General features: G+C 46.8%; 1 protein-coding gene across 5 annotated transcripts in view; it reads right to left on the reverse strand.

Annotated features, from left to right (window-relative positions):
- The window catches only part of RNF220 (ring finger protein 220), a 232656-nt gene that overhangs the window by 199124 nt on the left and 6189 nt on the right, over positions 1-27343 (reverse strand). For all 5 annotated transcript variants that reach the window (XM_074832190.1, XM_074832193.1, XM_074832194.1 and 2 more), the window contains exon 2: positions 26180-26920. In XM_074832190.1, coding sequence (XP_074688291.1) covers positions 26180-26804 — 625 coding nt within the window. In that variant the 5' untranslated portion in view covers positions 26805-26920. The remainder of the gene's footprint in view (positions 1-26179; positions 26921-27343) is intronic.

The following is a 27343-nucleotide window of genomic DNA, read 5'->3' on the forward strand; positions in this document are numbered from 1 at the left end:
ACAGGGAACTGTTACAGTGCTGTTTATCACCATGATTGCTAAAACACTAAAATGGATGAAGGCAGGTATCAATAAACACGGCAAAGAGGCCGGTGAAGATATGACAGCAGCATCCCTGCCACGCTTTGTGGAGCCAACACATCCTCCTTGGCAGAATCGCACATGTCCACTGTTAGTGGAAAGTACCTGGGGCAGTGAGGAACCCTTCACTCATTCAAAGAGTAGAAGAGGACCAAATCTGAAACTGCTGCTGTCATAGATTCAGTGTATAGCAGTTCCCCAAAGTACACCACCTTCCAGTGGATTAATGTACATGGCGATGTACATGTCTGCTAACACATTTGCTCCCAGCTCTGCTCTCTGCAACAGAAGTAGTGCTGGCAAGGCCGTACTTAGACTACAGTAAAGCAGAGCATCCTGCTGTGGTCTCTGACCTGCTTTCCCCACATAAACACTCAAAAAAATCACACTGGTTTTGCTCAGAAAAATCACACTGGTTATTGTTAGCTTTTTTAAAACCTTGCTGCACATATCCTGAAGTTGCACCAGCAGAAATATAAAGCAGTGTGCAGATATGAGTTTCACGCATATCATGTAATCCTGGAAGAAGCCAGTGCCTTGTGCGCATGTTTGCACATAGCAAGATGGTAGCAGAGGAAAATGCTGGAAGGAATCTGCCAGCCATCTGTAGAGAAGAGTACTCCAGTTTTGTGGGGGAATCAGGAACATTTTTCTCAATTCCTTCTCATCTTCAGCAACAAGGCATAAAAGACCAGTCAATCAATACAACAGTAAAATTTGTAACCCAGGTAACCTTTAAACACTAAACAATGTCATACTAAACTAAAACAAACTACACAAAATCCCAGTTAGGCATCAAAATTGCCCTGGGTCAGCCAGACCAAGAAAACAGAGATAAAAGACGTCAGCATCCTGCTCTACTGAGCACTGGCGTCCTCTCTGCTGAGACCTGGGTGCCTATGAATGGGTGGTCCTCCTTGGGCAGCCACACACTGCAGCTTTGATTTTGTGAGTTCTCTGGACAGGTGACCCCATTAGATGGCTGGGGTCACCGTACTCCTGCAGCTCCTAGACTTGAAAGATATAAGGGCCATCTCTCTAGCTGCACTCCCCAGTTCCAATCCCTGCACAATTTGTTCACAACTTTCCCCTTGGCATCTTCTTTCCTGTTCTTCTAGTGGGGGAACTGCTTTCTCCCTTCTTCCAGCTGACCATGTGCTGATACACTTATGTGGAACCATTTTTGCTGCCAGCTGCTGATCCTGCACTTTACTCTTCTATGTCTCTTGTTTATTAAAGCATCTCCCCACCCAACAGGTTACCTCAGTATTGAGCTCCCACAGAAACTGAAGTGCATTTCTAGGAGAGCACCCAATGCTCCACACCTTGTGTCTGCACAACAGTGGGAACCTGATACCTGGAGAATCACAAAATCATGCAGAAGAGGAAGGGTGAATGAGACATTATCTGCTTGTTTCTGTCCAAAAGCTAAAATAGCTAAATTTAACACATTCCTGAAATAATTCTGCTTAATTTGCTCTTGAAACCTAACAGTGCTCCCCACTCCCTAGACAGCCTATTTGCATTGCTTTGTCACCCCCATGCTAGAAAACAACAGCTGACAGAAAGGCTTCAGTTTAAGCTTCATACTTCTTGCTTTAACTGCAGTTGGCACATCTTCCTACTACTCAACCTGTAACGTCTGACGCACCATCCTCAAATGAGGGTGGATTTCTTTTCCACCCTCCTAAGGAGAGACTGATCTGACCACCATCACCACCTCTGTTTTAGGTAGGCTATAGCTGAAATGGACATCAGCAAGAAGACATAAGAAAGGGAACAGCCCTCCATTTTCTGCAGGACTGTAAAGAATTTATGAATGAACCTGGCAAGCCTTTTAATTTTTTTCCCTTCCTCTAATCTTCTTATTTTTTCTAGGGGAGGGGGATTCAGAGCTCCCGTAGGCAGGATAAGAGACTGCTCTTTGAGAGCTGAAGTTTGTCTGTTCAAACTGGACATCTACTACCTGGCAGACCTCACCTTTCACAGAGCCACATGTGACTAAGAGCTTCCCTTTGATGCTTTCTCCTCTGGTTCTTTTAGGCTGCGGTCCAGTAACTTTCCTTCTTTAAAGGAAGGCCAAGGCGATTTTGTTTCCTGACTTTTGAAGAGCTTTTCCTCTTCTTTCTTTGATCTGTGTAGTGAATTTGATCTCCCAGAAGAGCAGGATGAGTGTGTCTCCTTGCAGCCCAGTTCCAGACAGTCAGGATTTGATTCATTGATTCGTTTATTTTTGTTTGGCCTTTGTATTTGGCAAGTTGAATATGGGGTTCCAAGCAAGGTTCTTTCTTTAGGTCCAGGAGAGGAAGGTGTTTCCCTGAACCTGGCTGAGTCTTTGCTTCCCAGGCTGTGGGCTGGATGCCAGGGCATCTCTGGAGGCACTTCTACTGTCTTCTCAGGGAAGTAGGGAAAGAAGCTCACCTCTCCCTCCTGCTCCATCATGGAACTGGACATCTAAACAGTGTGTGCTAATAAGATATCTGAGTCATCGAGGGAATACCCTACAAGCAGCATCTTGTTTTGTGGCAGGGTCTGGGACAGGCCTCTGCTGACCATTCATGCTCTCTGCTGGCCTGGCAGCCAGAGGAGGGATGAAGAGGAGTAAAGGAAGGGCCCTAGCCTCTTTGGGGATGAAGAGAAGGCTGTAACAGACCAGGCACTCCACAAAATCACCCTACTGAAGGATAAGCTGAAGCTCTTTGAGGGCCTTTATCTCAGTGATGGCCCTCTGGGACTCCAGCACTAGTCTGAATGCTTCTTCCAAACAGCCATGCATGGTGAACCCAACAGCAAACCTCTCCCACACCTCCTGACACCTTTCCATCCCAAGCGGAAGAGATGGAGGTCCTGATATGCCCAGACCAGTTCCTGTCTGGAAGTTTAGAAGACCTGTCCTAGTTACGAATCAAAAAGGCTGGGAAAAATAACCACTTAGAAAAGGTGCTCTGAGCTGAGGTGAGCAAGGAGGACAGAGCCAGTCCAACTGGTTAGAGCGCTCCTCCAAGGAGACCACCAGCAGAGCATCCTCAGCTGCGTGCCAAGACACAGTTCCTGCCCACATCCCCGAGCGCTCAAGCCAGCATGGGACAATTCCTGCTCCTGGGCTGCTGCCAGGGCAGTGGATCAGGAGTCCTGCTTGCAGCCTAGCCCACAGCTTGAACCCATCATTGGGAATCAACTCATGGCTGCACCGAGATTAAGAGCAAAACAAATGTTTGTGTGGGTATTACTGAAGTTTTCAAGCCTCCTGACTGACCACTGTCGGAGCTGGGCTAAGGTCAGGAGCCCCTCACTCCCAACCCTGAGACAGACAGCAATGCTGTATATTCAATAAATAACTGGGGTATTTACTCAAATGAATGACTCTGAACCTGTTCCAAGGAGTTAATTTAGTGCTAACTGACTGGATGAAAATGAAAAGGTCTCATTTTACATTAAGAATGATCACCTGACAGTTTTACTGAATATATTATGACAGGATTTATATGGCTATATAATTTTAGGGTATATTTGGAAGATTATTATCCTGATTTAAATAAACACGATCTCAAGAAGATCAACATGGAGTCAGGAACTTTTCACACAAGAAAAAAGGCAAGAAACTGGCTCAGAAGTGAACCTCAGTTGTTGTATCTTCTGCCTTCCACCAGCTGCTGCTTTGTAAACAGCGGGATCCCAGAGTTCATAGTAAGTGGCAAAAATCTCAAAGAAGTCCTCAATTCTGCTAACTTACACATCACAAATGAATACAGTGCAAACTTCTTCCCCCAAATGTCTTACCTCTGCATCAGAAGGGGAGCAGAGCGGGAACCTGGCAGATTGTGTGGGCTGGAGGGAGGAGGGGGTGGAAGGAAGGAGGAAGAAGAGGCTTGGGTGTCAGAAGTGCCCCTTAAAAAAAGTGTTGCTTAAAGAGTATTCTGCAAGGAAAAAGAAAAAACTAAGGAATCAAAAGCAAATATATTGTTGACTTCAGTAAAGGCATCACTTTCATGCATCCTATTTTCCATGGGATGTTCCCATTCTTCAAATAGAAATGGGGCACAAAGGAGGCTTTCGGGCACTTTTGTCTCTTGTGCTCAGGGGCAGCTGGCAGGCTGCAGGCTTCTGGTTCACACAAGAGCAGCCCTAAAATGAGGCTAAAATATGTCCCACTGCACATAACCCATGGGATGGAGAAAAGGCTGCGTGACACAGCACACTCCTGTCGTGTTCCCAGCGGGTCTGCAATGCGCTGACGTCTGCAGCAGGTGTCGGTGCAAAGCCCGTTGGCCAAACCCAGGTTGGTGGGGCACCAGGGTTACTTTCCACGAGGCTTTGCCCATCTCCTTTCCAGCTTCCATAGGCTGCAGTGGCTTGCATGAAGGCAGCCTTGGTGCAAATAAGTGTCTAGGACACTACTAGCTACCTCTTTCAGCCTCCCCAGGTTCTGAATCCCTTTCCTTCTGATCCTATGTCTCTAAGTGCAATAGTATACAAGAAAACCCCTCTCCAGGCTTGTTCTGTTTTACAGACTGCCTGATGGGATTATCTTTCTTGTCATTTTGAAGCTTGTATAAGTGTGCGACTTACACCACTCAAGCTAAATCACACTCAAGGCACTTTGTCTAAATTGTTTTGAGGACCAAGGCATTTATTTACAGATCATGTTATTTATTTAGTAAAAAATAAATTTTAGAAAAGAATTCTAAATGAAATATAAGAAATGGGTAATAAGGACATCGCAGTCAAGTAGCAATATCCTGTGGAGCAGATAAGTGCCAAATAGAAATGATCTTAAATACGCTGAAAACTGCACTCTCTGGTCTCAGACTACACAAAGAAAAGGCAACTTATTTGGTCAGGAAGAGTCTTCCTGGGACATAACACTCACTTAGATATTATAGTGATGATAGGCAGCCTAGACATATCCAAGACAGGTAGATCGATTATTCCTGTAGCAGTAACCTTGGAGCAATATTTGTCTGTCATAACCCCAAAGCAGATCAACTAACATTTAGGGACTAATCTGATGCCCAGTCCAGTCAGTGCAAATTTTCCCATTTATTTACTTCCACAGCTGCTGGCTCAGACCTTTTGGGACTGCAAAATATCATACAAGCTCCTCTTGCCACTGGAAGAGCTATAAATGTACAAAGAGCAGAAGTCAGGAACAGCCAGGTAGAATCTGGTCATGGGTTTATTAAGTAACAGAAACGTCACCCAGAGCTGGAGGGTGTCAGTGCCCAGAGGGGGGATCAGTGGCACACACAAGCCCCTTCATGCGCTTGCTTTGTGCACGGTGAGTGCATGCTTGCTACAGGAAGGCACCTAGGAGCAAGTCAGGTATGGAAGCACATCTCCACCTCCACACTGGGAAACTGGTGGCAGTCCCAGGCCACAGGGGTCACCCGGAACATCACCACCCCACAGCTACAAGCAGGGATGTCTTCCAAAGAGCAGCTAGATGAGGCCAAAGTCTGCAGGCATTCCCTCCAGTATGGATCCAAGTGCCAAAGCTGACTTTCTGGGGTTTACTCTGGATTTTAAGTGGGTGTTAAAAAGCAAAAAAAAAAAAAAAGACTCATCATGGAGGGGACTGGTGCTTTAAAGTCCTGCAGAAGGCTCTGAGAGTCCACTTATTTCTGAGTGAAGATGGATACCTCAAGAGGTTCTCCTCACCAGTAAATAATTCATAAAAAACAAACAAGCCCGGGTCTGTTTGAATTAGAACAAAATATTTCTTTAGAAAAGTGAAGTGATTAAGCACAGGAGGAGCTGGAGATGACAGCTGGTGTCTGCAGCTCCGGATGAGTCACCTTCACTCGCCAAGGCCCCTCTCTCCGGGAAGTGCTGCTGCTTTTTTTTTAACCCTTTGAGATTCCCAGGAATGATTTGTCACCGAGGTTATTAGCATTTCTCCCTTGATATCGACAGCTTGTCTTTCCTCCTTCTAACCAGTGAGTGATTTCTTCACACGCTCGCCAAATATAGCCAAATCACCATGGTAAACGTATCGACAGAATCATATTAACAGCTGCTGAGCATTTACAGGGCTGTAAGTTATACAAAAAAAGAAGGAAGGAAAACACACATGGAAATAAACCAACTCTGATCAGCAGTGACAAGCATTTATTTAGGAGTCATTCGATGGAAATATTTTTTATGCTTTAATTGCTAATTATAGGCTCCTACAGAGGGTGGCTTTGGACAAAATGATCTCTTTAAACCAGAGCATTAAGCCCAGCATTGAGCACACCCTACCTGGATGTATCTTAGGGAAGCAGGAGAAGAAGGATTTGTTTTTAAAGTGCTGTCCTTGTTTAAATCAAGCCCAAAGTTTGCAAGCAAAATTTATATATCTCCTGACTTACTAAGCAAGTTTAAAGTCCAGGTAAGAGCTGAAAACACACCTATATAGAGAAAGGGAGGCCTTTTCAAATCCATTTGCTGAGGACGCCTGAGCCCTGGTCCTCCTCTCCCAGCTGGACACTGCTGGGCTGAGTCTTGCCAGCCACCCTTGATCTAAAGCAGTGCTTCTCTGAGTGCGGGTCGCGACCTATTGGGGGTCACAAAACGGCCCAAAGGGGCCACCAGGTAGCAGGCAGCAGACAGCAGTATCCTCCCGCTCGCAGTCACTCAGGCCTCTGGGCAGAGCCTGGCCAGCCACCGCCACAGCCAGTGACACCCACATTCAGGCAGAGAACTGCAAACTTCATCAGTCACCAGCACCAGGCCAGGCCCTCCCACCTGGGGCTGAGCACGGCTGTGCAGCTGATCATCATCACCCCTCTGCCCTGCAGAAAAGAGACGATGCTAACTCAGAGGGCTGCTCTAAGTCAGACTAGCCATAGAGGGAGAAGACAACCTTTCTTCTCCTGCTCGCCTTTCTCAGCACGTTCAGGACACACTCACCATCCCCTACCTGTCTCCTCATTTGGGGGGTACAGCTTTATTAGGGACATACAACAGATAAGTGTAGGACTCTCAATACTTCCTTTGAGCCACGAAAAGTCCAGGATTGTTTCTGAAAACAATCTCAGGCTGCGACAGCAGTCCCCCCAACATCCTAGCCCTTTCATCCCTGCTCCCATTTCCTATATACACTCCCACCACCTCTGAGGCTCCAGCACCCAACCCCAATGTCCTGAGCTGCTCTTGTTTTGCAAGCTGTAGGAATTAAGTCCTTTCCGTTTTCCCCGCAGGCTGCTGTTCCTGGTTTTCTCTGCACTGTTAATATCTTTAGGTATAAAGGCAGTGTCTCATGGGACAGAAGAGCAGTTTGTTTCTCATCCCCATGTCATGAACAGTGAGACAGTTGCTGGTGACAACATGGAGCACTGCGAATTCATTTAACATAAATCAGCCTGGTTTTGTACACCTGCAGCATCTTGGGCTAATGCTCTCTCCTGACTGGTGAATGAGGGGAGGGGGATAAAGAGAAGGGGAAGATCACACAAGGTACACTCAGAAGTGTCAGGTTTTTTTAACCCTTTGAGATTCCAGGAATTCCTCAGGAGCCAAAGTGTTTCACTCCAAACCTCTGATAACTGGTGGGAATTACTGAGGAGAAACCAGCACCCCCTAAAGCTGCCTCCACATCACCCTACACAGGACCTGCTCTGCTCCCAGGGGAGCCACCAACCTCCCTTTGGGGCTCATAAGAATAAAACTAACTTTCTGTACAACATCAAACACGTAAGGAGGGCTGCTTGTCTTGAGCAAAGAGCAGAGACCTGCAGGGAACTCACTCTCAAGAAACCCATATGTAGAATAAAGATGCTGCTGTAGCCAGGCTCTCAAACAGCAGGTATCTGCTGGGCTGTGGATTTGGGACCGCAAGGGAAGAGAGGAAGAGGAGATGGAGCATTTCTGCTGCATGGGGACATTCATAGTACTTCAGGCATTTCACCAAGGTGCCTGTGTGTGCGATGCCATGGAACTTCATGATCAGCAGCGACAATCTGGATTGTGGTTGCATTGCTCACTGGAAGGGTGCAGGCTGCCCATAAGCTACATAAGGAGGATAGGGCTGAGACCCTCTTCACCGAGCAGCACCCTCAGCTGCAGGGCAGCTTGGGGAGCAGGACTTTCCTTGCACCAACCACTCCCATGTAATGCATCTGCATCCAGCACGCAGGCTGACCGAGCCTGAGATAATGCACTTCAGTCAACAGTCACAACCCAGTCTGCATCCACAGCCATGAGACAAGCATCAAACCAACACTGGCATCATTTTTAAATGCATAATTTGGGCATCTAGACCTCTCATTGAAAGAGTTTACATCTAATAGCTGCTACTTCAGGATTCACAAGGACTGGTCTGCCACTCTAGTATTTGGGAAGCAGCCCTGAAGGACAGCCCATTGAGCTGTCTCATTGCTTCCTAGAGTTAACAGACTTCTTTAAAGCTAACTGTTACAGTAATGGGTTGTATTTTCTAATCACACTTGGACAGTGCCTCGTGGAGTTGAGTTTCATGAGACTTGTACTCAACTGTGCGGCTTCCTTCTGTCAAAGACAAAAACAGGATGGGGTGAGACCTGGGCACTATTAACATGCAGAGACATTTGCTGAGACCCCAAAGCTGCATGTGCCTACTCATCCTGCTCTCTCTCTCACAGTATCCCCTAACCTCATTAGAAGCCCAGGCGGAAGATCCTTGCAATTAGCTGCTTACCAGAATCTCCTCGTGCCAACTTGGAAAAGGGAAGGATGGAGGCTCAGGTACGATTTGCTAGCTAGCAAAGCAAGGACAGAGGGATGGGGGAAGGAACAGGCATCATCTGAAACACAGAGAGAAGTCATTCCTAGGAAAAGTGCTTATTCCAATCCCACCTACTTTCCTCCAGCATTTTTCAAGCCAAATTGGGGGCTTGAATCAAAGTAACTTCTCCTGCCTCTGCTGCTCACACTTCTTGCCCTCTCTAGAAAAAACACAGAACACACTACAAGCTGAAGACACAAAAAGTTAGCACAAAGCCTTTCTTTAAAAATTAGATGAAAAAGGTGCTTTAGTTCTCCATTTCTTCCCTCCAACCACCTTCCCCATTCAGCTCCTTACCCTCACACATGCCCTTTCCTTCCCCAAACTCCTTCGTTCAACAAAAAAATAACCAACAAAAAGAAAGGTACCCACAGGAAAATATGTGCTGTCCTACTCCATTTCTCCTTAATTTCTCTCCCAGCTTTGCCTCTCTGCAGCCTGCTTTTAAAGCATCCCAACCATCGGACAGTGGGGCTGCAGAAGGGTCACCCCAACCCTGCATGCCAAGGTCAATGTTATCTGAAAGGCTGAATTCAGCTCTCCATGAACTCCACTATAAAAACCCTTTGGAGAGACTCCGCCAGCATCTTTCTGCTTTCTCCTGCTGAAACTCTGGCCTTTCTGTTTTCTGCACCTAGGCTCCTTGTCCTCCTTTCGAGCTGTTAGTCAGTAGGTCCACAGAGCTGGGGAGGGGCAGGGTAGGTCAGTGAGGGCACAAGTGAGACAAAAAAGCTCATTAAGCAACAACCAGCCCTTGCCCTGAGGAGCAGTGGCTGGGGGGCCACCAGTGCCAGTGACACCACTGCACGACATCTCTGCCACCCTCCCAGCGATGCCCGTGTGAAGAGCCGAGGCACTGATGACATCATGGCTCTCAGCAAGCAGCGTGCTGGAGGGGAAAGGACCCCTGTCCGCCTTCTCCACCCCAGCTCCATGCCCAGCTTAATAAAATAAACTCCTTAAGACAGGGATTGTAAAAAAGAGAGGAACCCACTCCATCCCCTGGACTGTTAAACCTGTCAGAAGTTAGAATGGGAAGGCAGACAGACAGACAGACAAACTGTGCCAAGCGGCATAGGAAGGCCCCAGGAAGAGATTGGGCTGTGACTGGGAAAGCCTGCTCTGGCTGGCGGGATGGATATCAGCTCCCAGCTTTTCTCAGCCATGCTCCACGCAAGTATGGCCAGGCTGGACAAACCTCTCCTTTCTGCTTTTTGGGGTGGTTCTTTTTTCACCTGGGACTGGCACAGTGCCAGTGGCAGGGTGGCTGCCCTAGGGAGAGAGGCTCCCCAACAAAGACGCCACCAACTCCCAGCAGTGAGAGTGCCATCCTCCTGCCGCTTGCCAGGGCAAACACAGCCACCATGGGGACCTGGACTGCCAGGGGATGGGATGGAGGAACAAGGCAGCATCACCACTCTGGATCCCTCCAGCTTGGCCCCAGCACCATCAAGCTGTCCCTTTGGGCCTACCGTTCCTAGATAGGAACTTTCTGGACCCTCAAAAGTATTTCACAGTCCTGCTTTTCTTCAGTCCTCTTTTTAAATGATGTCTCGGGCACAGTCAGCTCTCTTAGACCTCTGCCTCAGTACTTCAGCAAGTTTGTCTTTCACTCCATTAAATCAGTGAGTGGCCTGGAGATACAGAGCTATGATCACTGCTTCTGGAGAGCCACATCCCCTCTGCCCTGCTGTGGTGGGTACACAAGGCTACAAGCTCCCTGACAGCTCATTCATGCCTCTCACTGATGTGTTGCAGTGTCCAGAGACAGGCTGCCCTGGAGTCCCAAGGAACCGGACTCTCCTCCAGCCCCAGATGTGAACTCCCACAATGACCAGGAGCAGGACCCGTGGGATTTAAAGGACCCACACCAGGTCAGAGCTGGACTTGTCTGTGTACTGAGGAAGCACCCTTGCATCATCCGTGTCACCTCCCACCTCCAGCATCATCAAGCTTCCAGGAAAGGAAATATCATTTCATCTAACCCCAAAATATCACAGCTTTATATTCAGACAGCTGGACCTACCCTGAGGAGGACAGAGGGATATGAAGCCATTTAAAAGGAGAGACCCAAAGGGAGTAACTGAGCCACCCCAGACCAGCACATAAATATCTCCTTAGTGAATCAGCCCACTAACAACACCCTCAGCAGCCAACAAAAGACCGTTCCTCACTGAGGAGCCCTTCCTCCTCATGGCAGAGCAGGGAGCAGGTGCCTGGCACCCCAACAGCCATGACTCATCTGTGAGGTGTGGTGGTGCTACCGGGAGCAGGAAAAATAGAAGAAATGCTATCACCAGAAGAAATCTCCATTAACTTCCACAAGAAGCAACCTCTGGAGACAGAGCAAGGCTCCCACTCAGGCCCCTCCACAGCTGAGAGTGCAGAAGTTACCCACAGGACTTCTTCAACCCTCCGTACAACATCCCAGGGAAATGTGGTACCCAGAAGCACAAGCTGAGGATGCAGGAGGCAGAACTTTGCTGAAGATACACAACAGTAAAAGCTGTTCAGGCAGACTGTGCCAGTAGTCTCATTCTTTATGTAAGAGAGCTCCCTCTAGGTTGAACACTCGGGTATTTCAGAAGCCATTGCTCATTTTGGAGTCCACGCTCTGCCTTGATGCCTTTATCTCCAGAGAAGTGTCTGTCAGTCAGAAAGCCTGCAGGTACCCCAGAAGACATGGGGTTTGCTTTCCACTTGCAACCCGGCCCGCCCAGTGCAGGCATCGACTAACCACGATGATGTGCGTTACATGTACATGTATGTGTGATGCACACACGTGTGTGATGCATGTGTCCTCACATGTGGACATAACCACAGGTCCTCAGTATTTCACCCATCAGAGCTACTCTGATATGTTCAGCTGGAGCTACACCAGGGAAGGAGCCAACTTGTAATTTCTCCAGCCCCAAACCCAATCTTTACCCTGATTTGAAACACTTATGAATTATTCCACAAACTGATGAGCAGGGATTGTTCAGCAGAGGCTTTCAAATTCACAGAACTAGAAAAATCAGATGGAAAAGACTTAATGCCAGAAAATGCAGGACCATTCCCTGCAGTGGGATCCCAGGAGCTTTGTGCAAACTAGTTTTAAACCTTGAAGTCTTTAATACAACTTCTTGTTTTATTTTTATTTTACCTAGACTGGTATTTACTAATAAATATGCAGCTTGCTGTATACAGAACAGCAGGTAGCTCCCATTTACAGCTGTATATAACTGACTGCAATATTCAACACCCTTACTCTGCTATGCAGTATAATACTCACAATAAAACACATACCGTATTTGCAACTGTGTCCATGCTACTATTCTTGTACGTGACACACATTAAGAAACAAATTCAGAACATAGAAAAGAATTTACCATTTACACAAAAAAGATGCGTTGGGATTTTCAATAAGTTCTAGCATAATACAGTATCATTTTTATATCTTGTCTGCTCCCTTGGTCTTGCTGATTTAATATGTCTTTTCTCTCTATAACCATAAACCTATAGGTTGTATATAGATTTTTTTAAAACATAATATATGGTGCCAGTGCGTATTTATAAAACTTTACCATAGAAATGTAAGAATTGTCAGAAGGAATCAGTCCAAGGGCCATCCAGGCCAATATCATATCTCCAACATTTTTTCCCATTAATATGGATTAGGCAGACAATACAGTTTACTACAACCTCATTTTATAACCATGTTAGTGATAATAATACTGTTTTGTGTATAAATGCTTATAGAGCACAGTGGACAGGGAAAGAGCATCATTCCCACAGAGAGGGAAACTGAGGCAGGGGAGATAGAGATTTTATGTTTATATATATATATTTCTATTTATATATTATATTTTTTAATATATATATAAAACTTATTTTTATATATAAGACTTGATGGAGATTATATATGACAAGGAGCCATCAAGAGTCCTGGATAGCACCAACCCCTGCTCCAGCCCTTGCACCCCACCATGCAGCCCTGCCAGGCACCAAAAGATGTGCCACAAGCCAGGGGGATGCTGCCCTGGGAAGAGTTAATGGTGGAGGTCTCAAGTCTGAGCGCTGCAGGTGTCTGCTTTTAATTCTTTGCTGCTCTTCTCCCAAACAGCCCAAGGATTTCCACCCTCCCTCCTTCTCCTTTACAAATGAGTGTTTAGCATAAGAAGAGAGGCAAGAGGAGCCAGGGCAGCAGGGAGATCTCCTACAGCCCTTTCTAGACAACCTGAGCAGGCGGGAAAAGGCAGCTGGCTGGAGCCCAGCGAGAGAGCGGGGACCATGGGACGAGTCTTTTCACATCTGGTTAAGTACTGCTAAACCCTCCGACGAGCTGCCTAATTATTACAACACTTCTGCCGAAAAATTAACGTGCTTGGCTGGCTGCACTGGGGCAGAAAGGGTAGGAAAGCAGCTGTCAGGATGCAGGCAGCGATGGGAGCACCAAGAAAAGAGGTTTGCGGCACAAGGTAAGGGCAGGGAAGCTCTGCCTGCAGGGATTCTGCTGAGAAAACAGTCTCCTCCCTGCTTTTTTTGCTGCATGGCCCCCACGAGAAGACAGTGCCAACAGACTTGTTACTCTAGCAAGGGCAGCCCTTGCAAAGAGCTCGACAGAGATGCCCTGCCTACCAAAATCAACAGAACGACCTGCCAGCATCGCCAAAAACATATGATTATTCTGAGGACCCAAGAGCAGGGCCAGGAACAGGACCTGGGGCACTGGGCTTCCCTGAGCCAGACCTCTGCTCACTTCTCCTTCTTGCTGAACCCTCATTTCAGTAACTTCCACAAAATCCAGGCGTGGCACCTTATTTCTGTAGGTCTCTATAGGCCCTGTAGGTACCACTGAGAGAGCATCATTCATATGTACATCTCCCTGCAAAACCCACTTTAAAAGGGCTGCAGAAAGGATACCAGTAGCTCATGGATAGTGCTCCCCCAGGGCAGCCGTCTCCATGTCAGGTTATCACCAGCTGCTGGTGGGTAAGCCCCTTTCTGCTACAGCTGCAGTGGGATTAATCTCTCTCCCTAGACAAAAAGGTGGGCTTATTTCCCAAGAGGTGTCCAAGTACACCCAGAGAGCTCAGCAAAAGTAGCAGCCCGCTGTGTGCCTTTTACCCTCAGACATTTGATGAAATTAATGACACAAAAGTAAGTATAAAGGCTAAGACAAATAGAACTGGCAACAACTTGAACCTTTGGCCTGTCCTTTGAAAGTCTCTGGCAAGTCTCAAATCTTCTTGATCTGCTCACTAAAGGGATGACTGTCCCACAATTATTTTCCAAGCATTTGTTGGCAAGTTGTAGGAGGAAAAAGGCATTTCACTGAAGCTGTTAGTACAAAAGCTCAGCTCCAGCCAGGGCCCTGGACTCCACTTCAAATTATAATATTTTAAGTACCTGAAAATAAATATTTTGTCAGCTGCTGAGAATTAAGAAGTAGCTTCGACCTTTCAGAGAGGGGAACCCTGTGGAGAGCGGCGAGCCTCAGAGAGTTAGTTGCAAAACAAGCTTTGCCCAAGCCATTCAACCTGTCTAGCACACACACAGCCTCCCTTCCCGTGCTCCTGGCTCCTTGCAAGCTGCCCAGAGCCTCCTGGGGCACCACAGGCTCTCATGCACCCAGCAGCTCCTTCCCAGCTGGGAAGTGTGCTAATGAAAGACACTGGAGCAGCACTTGGCTATAAACTGGATGCTATGAGGAAGACGCGCGTCCCTGAGACAGAAAGAGTGGCGTGTCAAGGTTTTCTACTAAGAGTTGCCAGTCCACTCCCGTGTTGCTTATTGGTGCTGTTGTTTCATGCTGTACCATGCACAGTCCAATGAATTTTATCCACAAGGATTAAAAATACTCACTTTTGTTTTATAACATCTGACTATGACCAAACACCTGGATAGATGTACCCATCACCTCTCAGACCTCTGAGCCACTGTTCGTGCTCCAGCGATGGCAAAAGGAACCCACACAGAGCAGATCTCTCGTTTTCCATCAGAGCTCGAAGAGTTAAATCCCTCTCCCTTCCCCCCAATCTTTCTGCTTTTGGCCTTTAGATCAGCCCTGGTTGCCAATGAGGACTCATCGAAACACCACGAGGCTGGGCCTGTCAGGAAGGAAACCAGCGCGTCCAGAGTTTTGTTGTTCTAAAGACTTTTTTTTTATTTTATTTTACTGCTCAGGAAGGAAGCCAGAGCCTGCGCTTCGACTCCAAGAATGTCGATTACTCATCCTTCCCTGCATTATTTCTTTTATCTCTCACTTTTATCTACCTTACTCCAAATTTTTCCCTCTGGTTCTTTCTCTACTATTCCTAGCCACTGCTTTCAGCTGTTCGTCCAAGTTTCATCAAAAAAACTATCTGGTGACTGTTTCTTCAGAATAAAATCCCACTGATAATGTTTATTAAAAGAGCCTTCATCCCCCCGCCCCCCCCAGCCTTTTCAATCCTGGTGTAACCATCCAGGTACCACGGTTATAACCACTGCCCTAGGACCTGAGCACCTCTGAAACATGAACACAACCACCCTCAGCGTACAGCTGTGCTGCAAGTATATCATAACCCCTGTTTAAAGACGAGCGATGAGAAATTACTCTGCTTGTCCAAGGTCAATAGAGTCCACAGCACAAGCACAACCCACGCTCAGGGCTTTGCCCAGGCAGCCCTTCCCTCTTCCTGCTCTGCATGGATGTGAGGAGAAGGCACGCTCAGCTCTGCCAATAAATGTGCCCTTCATCTTCAATACCCCCATGCTAGCCAAGCTAGAAATGTGCAACAAAAGTAAAATAATTGGTATGTGACAAGTTGATGACACATTTCCTTAGCTGTGAAAAAACGTGGGTCCTGGATCACCCGAACGTCAGTGAGCCACCTGAGTACATAGCAGAGAGACTATCAGCAAGTGGTGTCTAACTGCCTTCTCCTCCCAGGGTCTGCAAAATCCATCACACCTCCTGGAGATTTCCTTTTCTTCTTTGCCCAGGTGCAGCTAACAACCCAGACACAACTGGCAACATCTGGGAGAACACAGACCCAGATGTTTCTCATTGACATTGTAACCTTCCCCAGCCTTTGCCAGGGCCTGCCTGCTCCCTGGCGTGGGTGCCTGTGTGGGAGATGCACATGCTCAAGGGCAGACTTGGGTCCTTACAGTGTTCCTGAAGAGATGACCAAAGGTGAAGCATTTTTTTTCAGTTTAAGGCCCCTTCTTCCTTGAGATGTGCCATAAACCTGGGGCCTGACACGGACCACACCATACACAGCTTCCCCAGGCTACAACACCCACAATATCTCAGTTACACGCAAGTGAGGCCAATTCTCTTTGCCCAGCTCTGTCTTGGTCTAACACAATCCTCCCCTGTTTCCACAGTTAACGTGTTGTTTTCATTTTAAGAGGGGAAAATAATGAGATGGTGGGAACATTACTTCTGGCTAATGGAGACGGAGATCTGCAAACTTTCACAGCTTAGTTTTTCCAGTATATCCCAGTCCTGATCCAAATATCATCATACTTATTTCAGTCCTGGACCCAACATGGGACTGGACACAACACATTGGCCAAATTAAGACAGAAATAACTTGCAGCACTTTTCTACTTCACACTCTCTCAAAGACCTCTTGCTGACATTAAATTTCTGGTTTGCAGACTCCCTGCTTCCCCCACTACCAAATCTCCAGGCGCCTTCAACACAGCTTCCCTGAACATGTTAGCCCCAAACCTTGAGTGAAGGCAGGCTACTGATCACCATGCCTCTTCTGTAACCAGAACAACTCTTGGAGAGCAACACTTCTGCATGTGAACCCAAATATGCAGAAAGGAAGGAATAGCACAGATAGTGGCAACCAGCCCCAGGAGCAGAGACAGCAGGAGCAACACCAGCAGTCCTGTACAGGGCTGCGCACTGAGTAAAGTGCAAAACTGAGGGTGAAGAAGCAGGGTTATAAGAGTTTAGCTGCTCATTCTTCCCTTCTCCTGTCTAAGGGGCACCTCCTGATGTATGAGTCCACTCAGGCTGGCAACTTTTTGATTGTGACCATTAAGTTCCTCTGCTCGTGCTCTGCGCAGGGTTACCCAGGTCACTGATTGCTCCTTCATCTCCCCAGTAAAAAAAAAAGGTCAGTGGTCAAACTGCCTCCTCGCGGAGGCTGAAGACAAGTGCTCAGGAGGGAAAAGCTGTCACCCTGGCTAAGAACTTTGCTGGAGGCTCACCTCCGACCTATAGTGCTGGCAATGGGAATTGAGACTGGTTTGCAAGGAGGAGAATAAACAAGAGAAGGAAGCGAGCTTCTGCAGCCCCCTTGATGGTGCTGCAGCATTTGTCCTGGATCCCTCTGACCTGCCCTGATACTCAATGCCCAAGATGGCACTTCCCACCCATCCACAGCCATCAGGATCCTCCACACTGCAAACAGCAACAAGGAGACAAGGTTCCCTCTAGCCTGCGTGGGCCAAAGGTTGGCCTGGGTGTGGGGTGGCTCTGCCGCGGCCACCCTGATAAGGTTTTCACTCACCCAGCCCGAGGTGCAGCACCCAGGAGGCCGTTCGCCTCCATGAGCCCTCCTCCCCACTCGCTCACAAACACCCTCCCATCACCTCTGGCACAGCATGGGGGCTTGGGTGGAGGCCCCCAGTAGGGAATTCTGTGGAGTGTCCCCCCAGACAGGACTGGGACAGAAAACTCTGAAAGAAATCTTCAGCATTGGAAGCAAGGTTGGAGGAGAAGGCGGAGCTGTAATCTGGTACGAGGTGTTTTCCCAGCAACACAACTGCCAAAGCAGGCTCTCTGAGATGAGGGATTGTTATCCTATGTCTCCTTATAGCGAGGGATGTTACAGGACAGACAATTTCACATACTAAATGGCTTTGCAAGTTGTTTCCTAAAGTGCGGGGAAACAATATAAAAATCAGATGAAAAGGTTGAGTCCTTTTTAATTAAAAAGATCTTAATTTAAATCAAAGTACCAAAAATCCCAATAGAAAGAAATGGATCCTTCAGGGCAGTCCCCTGTGTTTTACTTTTTGCTCTGTTTACAAACCCTATTGCATTTGGTGAGGCTGTCACAGGGAGCCTTTACCCCAGCAGCACGTTACTCGCCGCTGACTGACGCCCCAGCGCTTTCTGTTTTAGTTTTCACACAGGAGCCACAAAGCTCTCCACCTCCCTTCCAAGGAATGAGCCTGCAGTTGAGAAACCAGCCATGCCAGCAAGCCCAGCATCTGCAGCTGAATGCATCCTGCCGTTCTCACCCCACTCGGGGCTGCAGCATCTCAGCAAGGCTGCAGGATTGTACTAGCAAAAATCTCATGCATGAAAGCTCTTGGGTCTTTCCAAATTAAAAACTTGACGTTGTTACTCTGGCAAGAGCCAGTTACTACGAATTGGTGCTGCTGGGGGAAAGCAAGGACGCAGTTTCCAGCTCTTCCTTTTAGGGGTATCCAGAGACACTTAGTGCCTTCCTTTTCCCACTGCAGAACAGCCTGGTATTCACAAGAAAAAGTACAAAACATGTTATCGCTCTGCAATTCAGTGAGAAAGCAGATCTCAGCTTCAAGCTACCAAAAAGAGGAAGGTTTTAAAACAATACTGACTAGAAACAATGTCCCAAGTGAGGAAAAATACGATGGAAGTGTCCCACACCTGAACTCAACGAGCAGTTTCGCTGTCACCAGGACTGCCTGCCCACGTTATCTGCATTTAAAACAATAAATCTCTCTTTGCCTTGCTCCTTCCCAATATTGCTTTTCCCCCTCTTCTGTTGCTCAGGGTACTGCTGCAATTCAAGATGCCAGCAAATGGTCGAAGGAGAGGAGAAAGTGATGGCTGGAGAAGAACGCCCAGCGTATCACAACCACCATCCATGTTTTAAAAAGACAAAGATGAAGAGGACAGACACAGATAGTACCAAACCCCACAGTACTTCTTCAGCCAGAGCTTTCATTGACTTGAGGACTAGGTCCCAGAGAAGGACTGCCAATCTGGCCAACAAATACCCAATACCCAGTAAAATACTTCAGCATTAAGGTGTAAAGAAAACTGAATTCAGGGCCATGAATTTGCCCCAAATGTCTGTAACCTGCAAGATTATATATATACACAGGGATCGCTCAGGCCAGCAGAGCCAAGCAGGCAAACAGCGAGGTTGCATAAAAAGGGAGAAAGATACATATACAGATTACATGTGTAGACCTACAAAAAAAAATACACATGCCCTTTTTCAGGGGACGCTGTGTAGGAATCTGATCCCACATTAAATTTTCCAAATAGAAATCCATTATTCCTGAAGAATTTCAATTGCCTTGCATAGCTGAAAAATGTCCTCAGAAGTCCCCAAATCTGCTACTCCATCCTCAAAAGAGGTGAAAAATTCATAGGCTATCAAACAAACTGACATGATCAAAGACCACCAGTGACATGAACCGTGGGATAAAAATCATCACAATTTGCTTTCAATGGCTGCTTTTCTTGGAATGTGGTATTAAAAGAAAACAACTTTGCCCCCACTATGAATTAGCATTAGAAATCCATAGTAAAAATAAAGCTTAATATTATACAAATGGGTACAGTTCTCTATAGTGCTCCTGATGCAGATTAAGGTTAGACAGATTTTAGATGACAGTTATTTACCTCAGTCTAACACCATGTATGTACAAATGGAATTTATTTTATAGCTGCAGATATTAGCCAGAAAAAAAGAGATGAGAGGAAATCTTACAGTCTCACGTAAAATATAATTATGTCTGTTTTCTGCTCCTTGGAAAGCAAACAAAGAGGGAAAAATGAATCTGCTGCTAGCATTTAATGGGACTTGTCTAAATGATATCAAACAAATAACAACCAGCAACAATTCACAAACACCTTCATTCTTTTTTTTTTTCATGGGTGAATTCCAGAAGATCTAAGACCTCATTGCCTTGAACACTTTCACTCTTACAGAGCAGGATTAGGCCCACACCCGAGTATGTCTCTTTCCTTTGACACCTTCAAATTATCAAAGAAAGAGAAGAAAAAAAAAACCACGGAGGCACTAATGCTTATTCTCTCCCTCCTGAAATGTATGCCTGTTCCTCCCCGCTTCTCCCAATTCCTTACGCAATTGCCACCGATCAACCAGGAAACTGTTGCTAACTCCTGATTTTTGCAAGTTAGCAAGTAAAATAATAAAACAATGTTTTAACTGTCAGAGATCCTGGCTCGCAAAGTGCACTTTGGTCATTTCCTTTAATAACTGTAGTTTAGCGGTAATGATTTATAATAGTTCATAATATTCTACTAACTGTACTATATTAATAATACTAATACTTTGCCCTTGCCTAGTGTCTTCTGTCAGAAGATATCAAAGCGACACACGCCGCTGTGAGGGAGGTATCGCCATTCCCCCGTTAGGGATTGGGAAACTGTGACTCCGAGCCATGCCCAAGGTCAGGATTCCCGATCCCCAACCCAGTACAGCAGCCACCAAGTCTGCCTTCACTTCTCCTGCCACAATTTTGTGACAGCAGTCAAGCCTGATCGATGGGGCTGAAGATTTAATGTGATTAAATCCTTCTCAAAAAGCAAGGTTTGGCCAGTCATGTGGGGGCCATGGTTTTGATAGGGAATACCAAGCAAGATGGGGAGTTTGCCCTGAAATTGTGTAACAAATACCCTCACGCCAGCATTCAGACACATGGGGTAAAAGAGGAGTGATAAATATTTGCTGCATCCATGCCCATGTCTCCAGCAGGAGATGGATAAATATGACATTTAGGTGTTGCTCGGCACTCCAAGGATGGTGGTTACGAGCCCTGACACCAACTCCTGGGGAGTCCAAAAAGGAAGAGAAAGGGGACGAGGCATCGCTGGCATGGCTGAGATGACAAGAAAGCTGGCCGGATGGCAGCGGCTGCGCGGGGAAACATTTTGGAGGAGAAAACAGCCCCAGCCCTCCCCCTCAAACGATCAATTAAAAGCCATCCTTCTGCCGAGAGCCGGGCGAGGACAGCAAATGAGGGCTGTGAGCAGAACAGCCGCCCGGCCGGGCTCTGCATGACAATTGATGGGAAGGGGAGGCCGGAGGGGGCTGCCGGAGCCCTGTCCCTCCTCTCACCATGGTGATTAGGTATTCCGAGTGCGCCAGATAGCCCCAAATAACAGAAAGAGAAATATAAACTGGAGACCGACAGATCCAAGGCAGGCCAGATGGCCCCGCAGCCGGCAGGGGCTGCTCCCATCCAGTCCTTCCCCACTTTAACTGTTCAAACATTTCTTTATCCCGACAAGACAATTAAGCCGAACAGCATGGAAAGGAGTCTCGGCAACAGTTTGCAGAGGGAGCAGGGAGGTTGTTGCCAGAAAAGCAGAAAAAGGAGGCAATTGCTGCATACTCCAAGATCTCCCTCCATGCAGCACCCCTAGCTCCACAAGGATGGTGCATTTTGGGTGGTGTTACAGGGATGGATGCATGGCCTTCATCTCTGCTACTGTTCATCTGCCTGCCCACCCCTTCGGAAAATCCACTGTTGCTCCTTCACTCCTCCTACATCATGCAGGGCACTGCACAACGGAAAGCAAACGTTCCACTTGATTTATTTCATTCTTTCATAAGCAATGTTAAGCTTGCAATTTCTCATGGTCACGGCTGATTATTATTAGCAACAAAGCATCACTTCACGTTAGACCCCAAATTTTACTGGCCTTGGAAGCGGTGCATCCCAGCAGGAAGAGTCATGAGCAATGGATGTGTGCATGGGTGCATTCCCCCTCCAACCCATTGTTCTGCCACAGAATATAAGAAGACAAACCTTCTTCCCCCTAGCACACGTACATATGTACACACACAGCTCTCTATGTAGGTCCCAGCCTGTAAACACAAAGCCCAAGACACATGTCTGACCGAGTGGGTGACTGTAAAGACAATCCTTGGTTTGATTTCCAAAGCATTACGTTACTGAGGAATTCAAGCTGTGGTCATCATAGCCATGATGTTCATCACCTGAAGTGCAATTTACATTTGATCAATAAGGAACCAGTTGTTTCAAAAGGAAAACTAACTCCATGCTAGAGATGTTCTTTAAGACCCTAAAGTGGAACAAAGAGCTCACTAACATGGTGCACAACCTCCCTTGCAGGGGAGGAACTGGTTGCAGGACAAACTGACTGTGTCCAGATAACCAAGGTTAAATTATAAAAAAATAATAATCAAAATAATTTTAATAAAACCACCCCCTCTTTACCCACCAGTCCCAAGAGATGAGTAAGGATTTCAGTGTGCTCACCAACTCAATCACTCATCCCCAGGATGCACCGGGAGCTGGGCAAGACCCACCAGCAGTAGCCAGGAAACGGAGGCTAGGAGAGCCAGTGGCCAGAATGCAGAAGGTCACCTTGACACATCAGGCTCTGCTCCACAAGAATTCACAGACAACACATGATGAAGACCAAGCAGCAACAGGAAACGGTCTTCTGTGGTCCCAGGGAGGCTGGGGACACAGGCAGCCTCGCAGGGACGGCAGAGGTGTCCACTCTGACAAGGTCCAGCTCTTTGCCAAGAGATCCCAGCTTTGGCATGGACCTCCGCCTGTCACTTTGTGGGAAAGTGATGCCATGGTGACTGGTACAGAAGGCCACTGACAGATTTTATTAGAAACAAAAAATAAAACCAGGGATCATCTTCTTTTTTTCTATTTTAAAACAGGGTTATAGATCTCTTTTGCAGAAAGGAACATGCCATTTATTTCCACTCCTTCTAGGAATCTCAACTATTGTACGCTTATTAAAGGAAACCCATAAAATATGTCTCCCAGTGTCTTTAACACATGCTTTACAAGAAGCCCCTAAACTCTTAACAAACGGCATTATTTTTCTCAGTAAGTGCCTAAGAGAACAGGCCCATCCCGTACACATTACATCTGCTTCTCCCTGGAAAGGTTTCGCTTTTCTACGTGCTCCCTGTACGCTACATCTCTCCGGATGTTCCGAGTACCTGCATTTTACAGCAAGAGACAACTTAACCAAACGCAGACATCTCAGCCCGATTTATTGAGTAACAGGGAGCACAATCCCACCCAGATGCACCCCAGAGGAGATGCTCTCCCTTCGTGGGATGCACGGGCATGGGCATCGCTGGCAAGCAACACCCTACTTTAAAAGTAAGGAAAGGTTCACCAGAAAGACTGAGCAATCTCTACTGCACAAATATGTATCTTATAGGGCCAGGTGCTAATCTGGGTTACATCAGCACATATCCCAAATAATTTTACTGAATTCTGTGAATTTCCTACACTGGTGAAAAAAGAGGATGAGACTACTCCCATGATGCAGAGGACTAAATAGAGCAAATTCTGAACACTCCTTGAGATGAAAATGACTGACTTTGGATTCTCATTTTGCTGCAAAGTATCTCAAGTGTAAACCTATTTTTCAAGAAAATTAAACCTCAGTGCATTGAATTCCCCTTTTTTTTTAAAAAAAAAAAAAAAGAAAAAGAGTGTTTCTTAGAAAATCACCATTTAAACTAGGGATAAAACAAACATTTTAATGAGCTATTCAAAAAAGGTTCTTGTGCAGTGGTACAGAAGTATATGCAGTGCAATCATAGTAATTCACCGTCCATGCAACACAAACACTTTCAGGAATCTGGAAAATACAACTAAAGGATTGAGCTCTGCAAATCTGAAAAGCACCCGTTAGACACGTAAAGGTCTTGCTGATCCAAGAAAATTTTACCATTTTTGTTCGTTGTTGTAGAAAAGCCTTAATATATTTTTGCCTAGAATCTACAGCCACCTACCTGCAACAGATTCTCCATCAGGAGCACAAGTAGGCAATTTTTACAAAGGGTTATATGTAACAATTACACAAAGAATCCACAAAACTTCTCAGGGGCCAATAATAAGAGAGAACAACCCCCCCCAAGTATGCATTTATATAGAAACTTCGAATATATATATGCAAATGTCAATGCAAAATAGGATCACGATTATATCTGCAAACTGTGATCTCTCGAATTTCTCACTGCGGAAGTTTTTCTTTCCTAATGGTCAACATCAAAGATCATTAGGATCCTCTAAAAAGCTCCGCCGCTCGCTCTCTCGGCCTCCAGCAAACACACCCATACGTGCGTATGCACACACCAAATAAACTCGCTGTGTTAATGGAGCGAAGTTTCCATGGTGCAGTATCTATATGTGATGGGAATATGATACAGAGCCAACAGACATATTTAGCGTACGCTGTCCTGGTAGTTACAGAAGAATTTTAATGTCGATGAAGTATCAGGGATGTTGCATTTGCTTGGCTCTACCACGCAGCAAAGCATCTTAAAGAAATTTAACAATATGGGTAAGAAAAACAACAAAGCAAAACACCTTCCACTTCTGCCCAAGTTTTCCAAGCTGGCTACAAAGTTTTTATTCTGCTTCCTTTCGCCGGCAAGTCCCCTGCCGCAGCGCTGGCAGCAGCGCCTGGAGCCGGGTGTCACCATGCCTGCCTCTCACACACGCCTGTGCAAAGCCCCGTCTGTGCCCAGAAAGGAGAGGACCCACGTTCAGCACACGCTGTTGGCAAAGGCAAGGCACGGTGGTGGATATAGATGCGTCTGTCTGTCCGCAGCTGCGCTTCATGTGGTCTAATTCATTTAAGAGATTTACTTCTTCAAATGGAGTATCTGACAGGATTTTGCTAGCAAGATCCATAGCAGCTGATGCGCTCTAAATTCATTTATCTAGCGGACCCGCTCCTCCGCCGCTATCTCCCAGAGTATTCTTTCGAGCAAGCTTCATTTCCACAGCCACATTATATTGATAAGGGAAAGAGCATTGACAAAGATGTCTCTAAGCCTTGCCATCTCACCTGCCTCCCCCCCAGGATAATTATATTACCAGCTTACACACATACACATCCCACCTACAGCCGCTTCCCCTACAGACCTAAAAGAAGGGAGAGGAGATGCTGAACAATGATGGGAGCTTACGGCACAAAAAGTAGCATGCTCAGGGGTGGATCAGAAGGAGAGGGGGGAGATAGATAAGAAATCACATTTGTAGTGCACGGAATACACAGCTTCTGCCTTCAGTGGGAATCGTCCTACCCTCGCAAACGCCGACATAAAAGACACTTGCAGCATATTTCAAAACCAAAGAGCGATGGATTTACAAGGCAGGTTGATTTTATGATGACTTTTATTGAAAAGGTACGCTGGGTTTAGGCAGATGCCTTTTAGCACTGGTAAGTTAGCACAGTGCCTAATTCAAGGAGACAGCCTGAGGAAGCAGCGCCGACAGGGGAGAAAGAGCCACAATGTCTCTATTACTCTCCTCGGCATCATAAAGGGGAGAAGAAAAATCACGTCTGAAAGGGAGAGGAAGGAGCGGAGCAGCAGGTTTTTGTTGAAAAAAAAATAGTAATAATAATAAAAACAACAATAATAAAATTGTTTTCTAGGAAGAAAATTCAACAGAACAAAGGAGCTCATGTGAAAAGCAAACCACTCGCTCCTTGGTCTATACGTCTGGGTTTACAGGAAAACTCTAATCATAAGTTACCACTCTTCTTTGGAGTACCACGCTCTGCTGCCCCCAGACCACTCCCTATCATGGATCACATCCCAGCTCAGCAGAGCTGGAAGCCTGCCCTTCCCGGAGGACAGCTCTGCCCCTCTGTGTTGGCAACACCACAAGGGACAAGGTGATGGGGGAGCAGGGAGTTACAGTCATGAGCGTGTGGAATGGTTTCCTTCAGTCCAACCACCGAGCTGTGAAAGGGCACGTCACCTTTCAACAGGCACCAAAGAGGGGAAACACTCAGAGAAATCACCTAGTGCGACAGCTTATTGAATTGTAAGAACAGATTCGGGTTTATGTCTCAAAGAGGGAGCTCAGTGACCAGAAATATTCTTAAGTTAGTCAGAGGAAAAGGTACTTTTGTCCTAACCCGAGGCACGAATCCTGAAGGTGATACATTTGCTATAAGAACAGTGTGTGTGAAGAAAAGCTCAGAAAGAAATACCTGAAGAAACAGGGGATACGTATTTGCTGCAAACTCTGGGAAAGTTTCTGGCTACACACTCCAGCTGCAACCCTGTTTACACACATATATGTACCAGCATCCACAGCCTCGCACTGGGGCACGGACAGCTTTCTGCTTGGTCAACGCTGTCTCTCCAGCTGTGTGCTGGAAGACAAGTTTCCTTCAAGAGCACCTCACCTTGAAATCTGTCAATGTCTATTTAGAAGAGACAAGGCAATACTGCGTGGCTGAGCTTGGCAGCCAGGAAAGGCTGGTTTTCCTCTGCCTTCAGCAAGAACCACAGCACTGCGGGACAATCACCTGTTGAGTATCTCAACGAGGCGCAACTGAAGAAGAACCAACAAGTCAACAGAGGTACTTACATCTGTCACTTCGGTCTTCAGGACTGGATGAGGTCTCCCGGTCAGAAATGAGGCCAGAAACAGCAAAGATCTTCTTCCCCGTATCATCAACTTTGAGGGAGCCGGGGGAGCTGGAGGGGAGCTGCGTGCCAAACTCGTACTCCTTCCCATCAGCATCCGAGAAGCGCAGATGGGGCGAGTCAGTGTCATGGCAGTTTTTCAGGCGCTTGGCCGGAGTAAAGGCTGACTGGTAGCTCTCCCGGTCTTCAGTAGATGCAAAGGGGCGGAAAGCCCCAACGCCGCTGTGGTTCAACATACTGATCGGGGTGCAGTCCAGGTTGGGGGGTGCAAACTGGGGATGGAGATGAAGCAAGGATGGAGGAAAGTCACGGTTTGCAAACGCTCCTGGCACCCCACCTTGCCGATGATACATGGAGGCAAAAGTATATGAGCCATTGGTAAAGGGAATATGCACGTCCTTATCTGCTGACACTGGGACCCCAAAAGGCCTCGGCTGCTGGCAGGGAATGGAAGCATCACGGCTGGCTTCAGCGGTGGAGGCGAGAACCATCAGTGCTGGGGAGGCCAGCGGGTTGGGGAGATAGGGTGAGTTCTCCATCTTGAATGCTGCCCGGTGTAAGTCCATCGGAGTTTCTTTCCTCAGCAGGATCACAAGCAGAATGATCTTCCCTGGATGGAAAGCAAAGCGATGCCTGGGAATGGAGCGGGGAAAATTACTGGAGCATCATCACCCTCTGAACGCTGCAAGGAAACAGAAAAGAAAAGAAAACACAACTGGTTAGGTTTCTGCACTCATCTCTCTGGGACACTCCAGCAGCAGGGTGGCCACACGTGTTACAACCCACCAGCCAGAGACCCGCCACTGTTCTCATTCAAGAAAATCAATAGACAACTTCACACACTAGTGGAATCAGCTCTGGCCCTCCAGGTTAAAGGGTATCATTCAGTGCAGATGAATGAAACCAAGCATAATAACATGTAGATTTAATAACCCACTAATAAACAAGGTTCGGTCTAAAATTAAGATAGTAACTCCAAATTATAATTGGAATTTTATATGGCAAGGGGCATGTACATATAATTGCAATAAACTTGAGAAAGCCCACACATACACACATCGCTATTTGCTTGGGGGGGTGTGCATGACACCAACGTAAAAATATC

This window comes from Strix aluco, chromosome 8, assembly GCF_031877795.1.
Source record: "Strix aluco isolate bStrAlu1 chromosome 8, bStrAlu1.hap1, whole genome shotgun sequence".
Classification (NCBI taxonomy): Eukaryota; Metazoa; Chordata; class Aves; order Strigiformes; family Strigidae; genus Strix; species Strix aluco.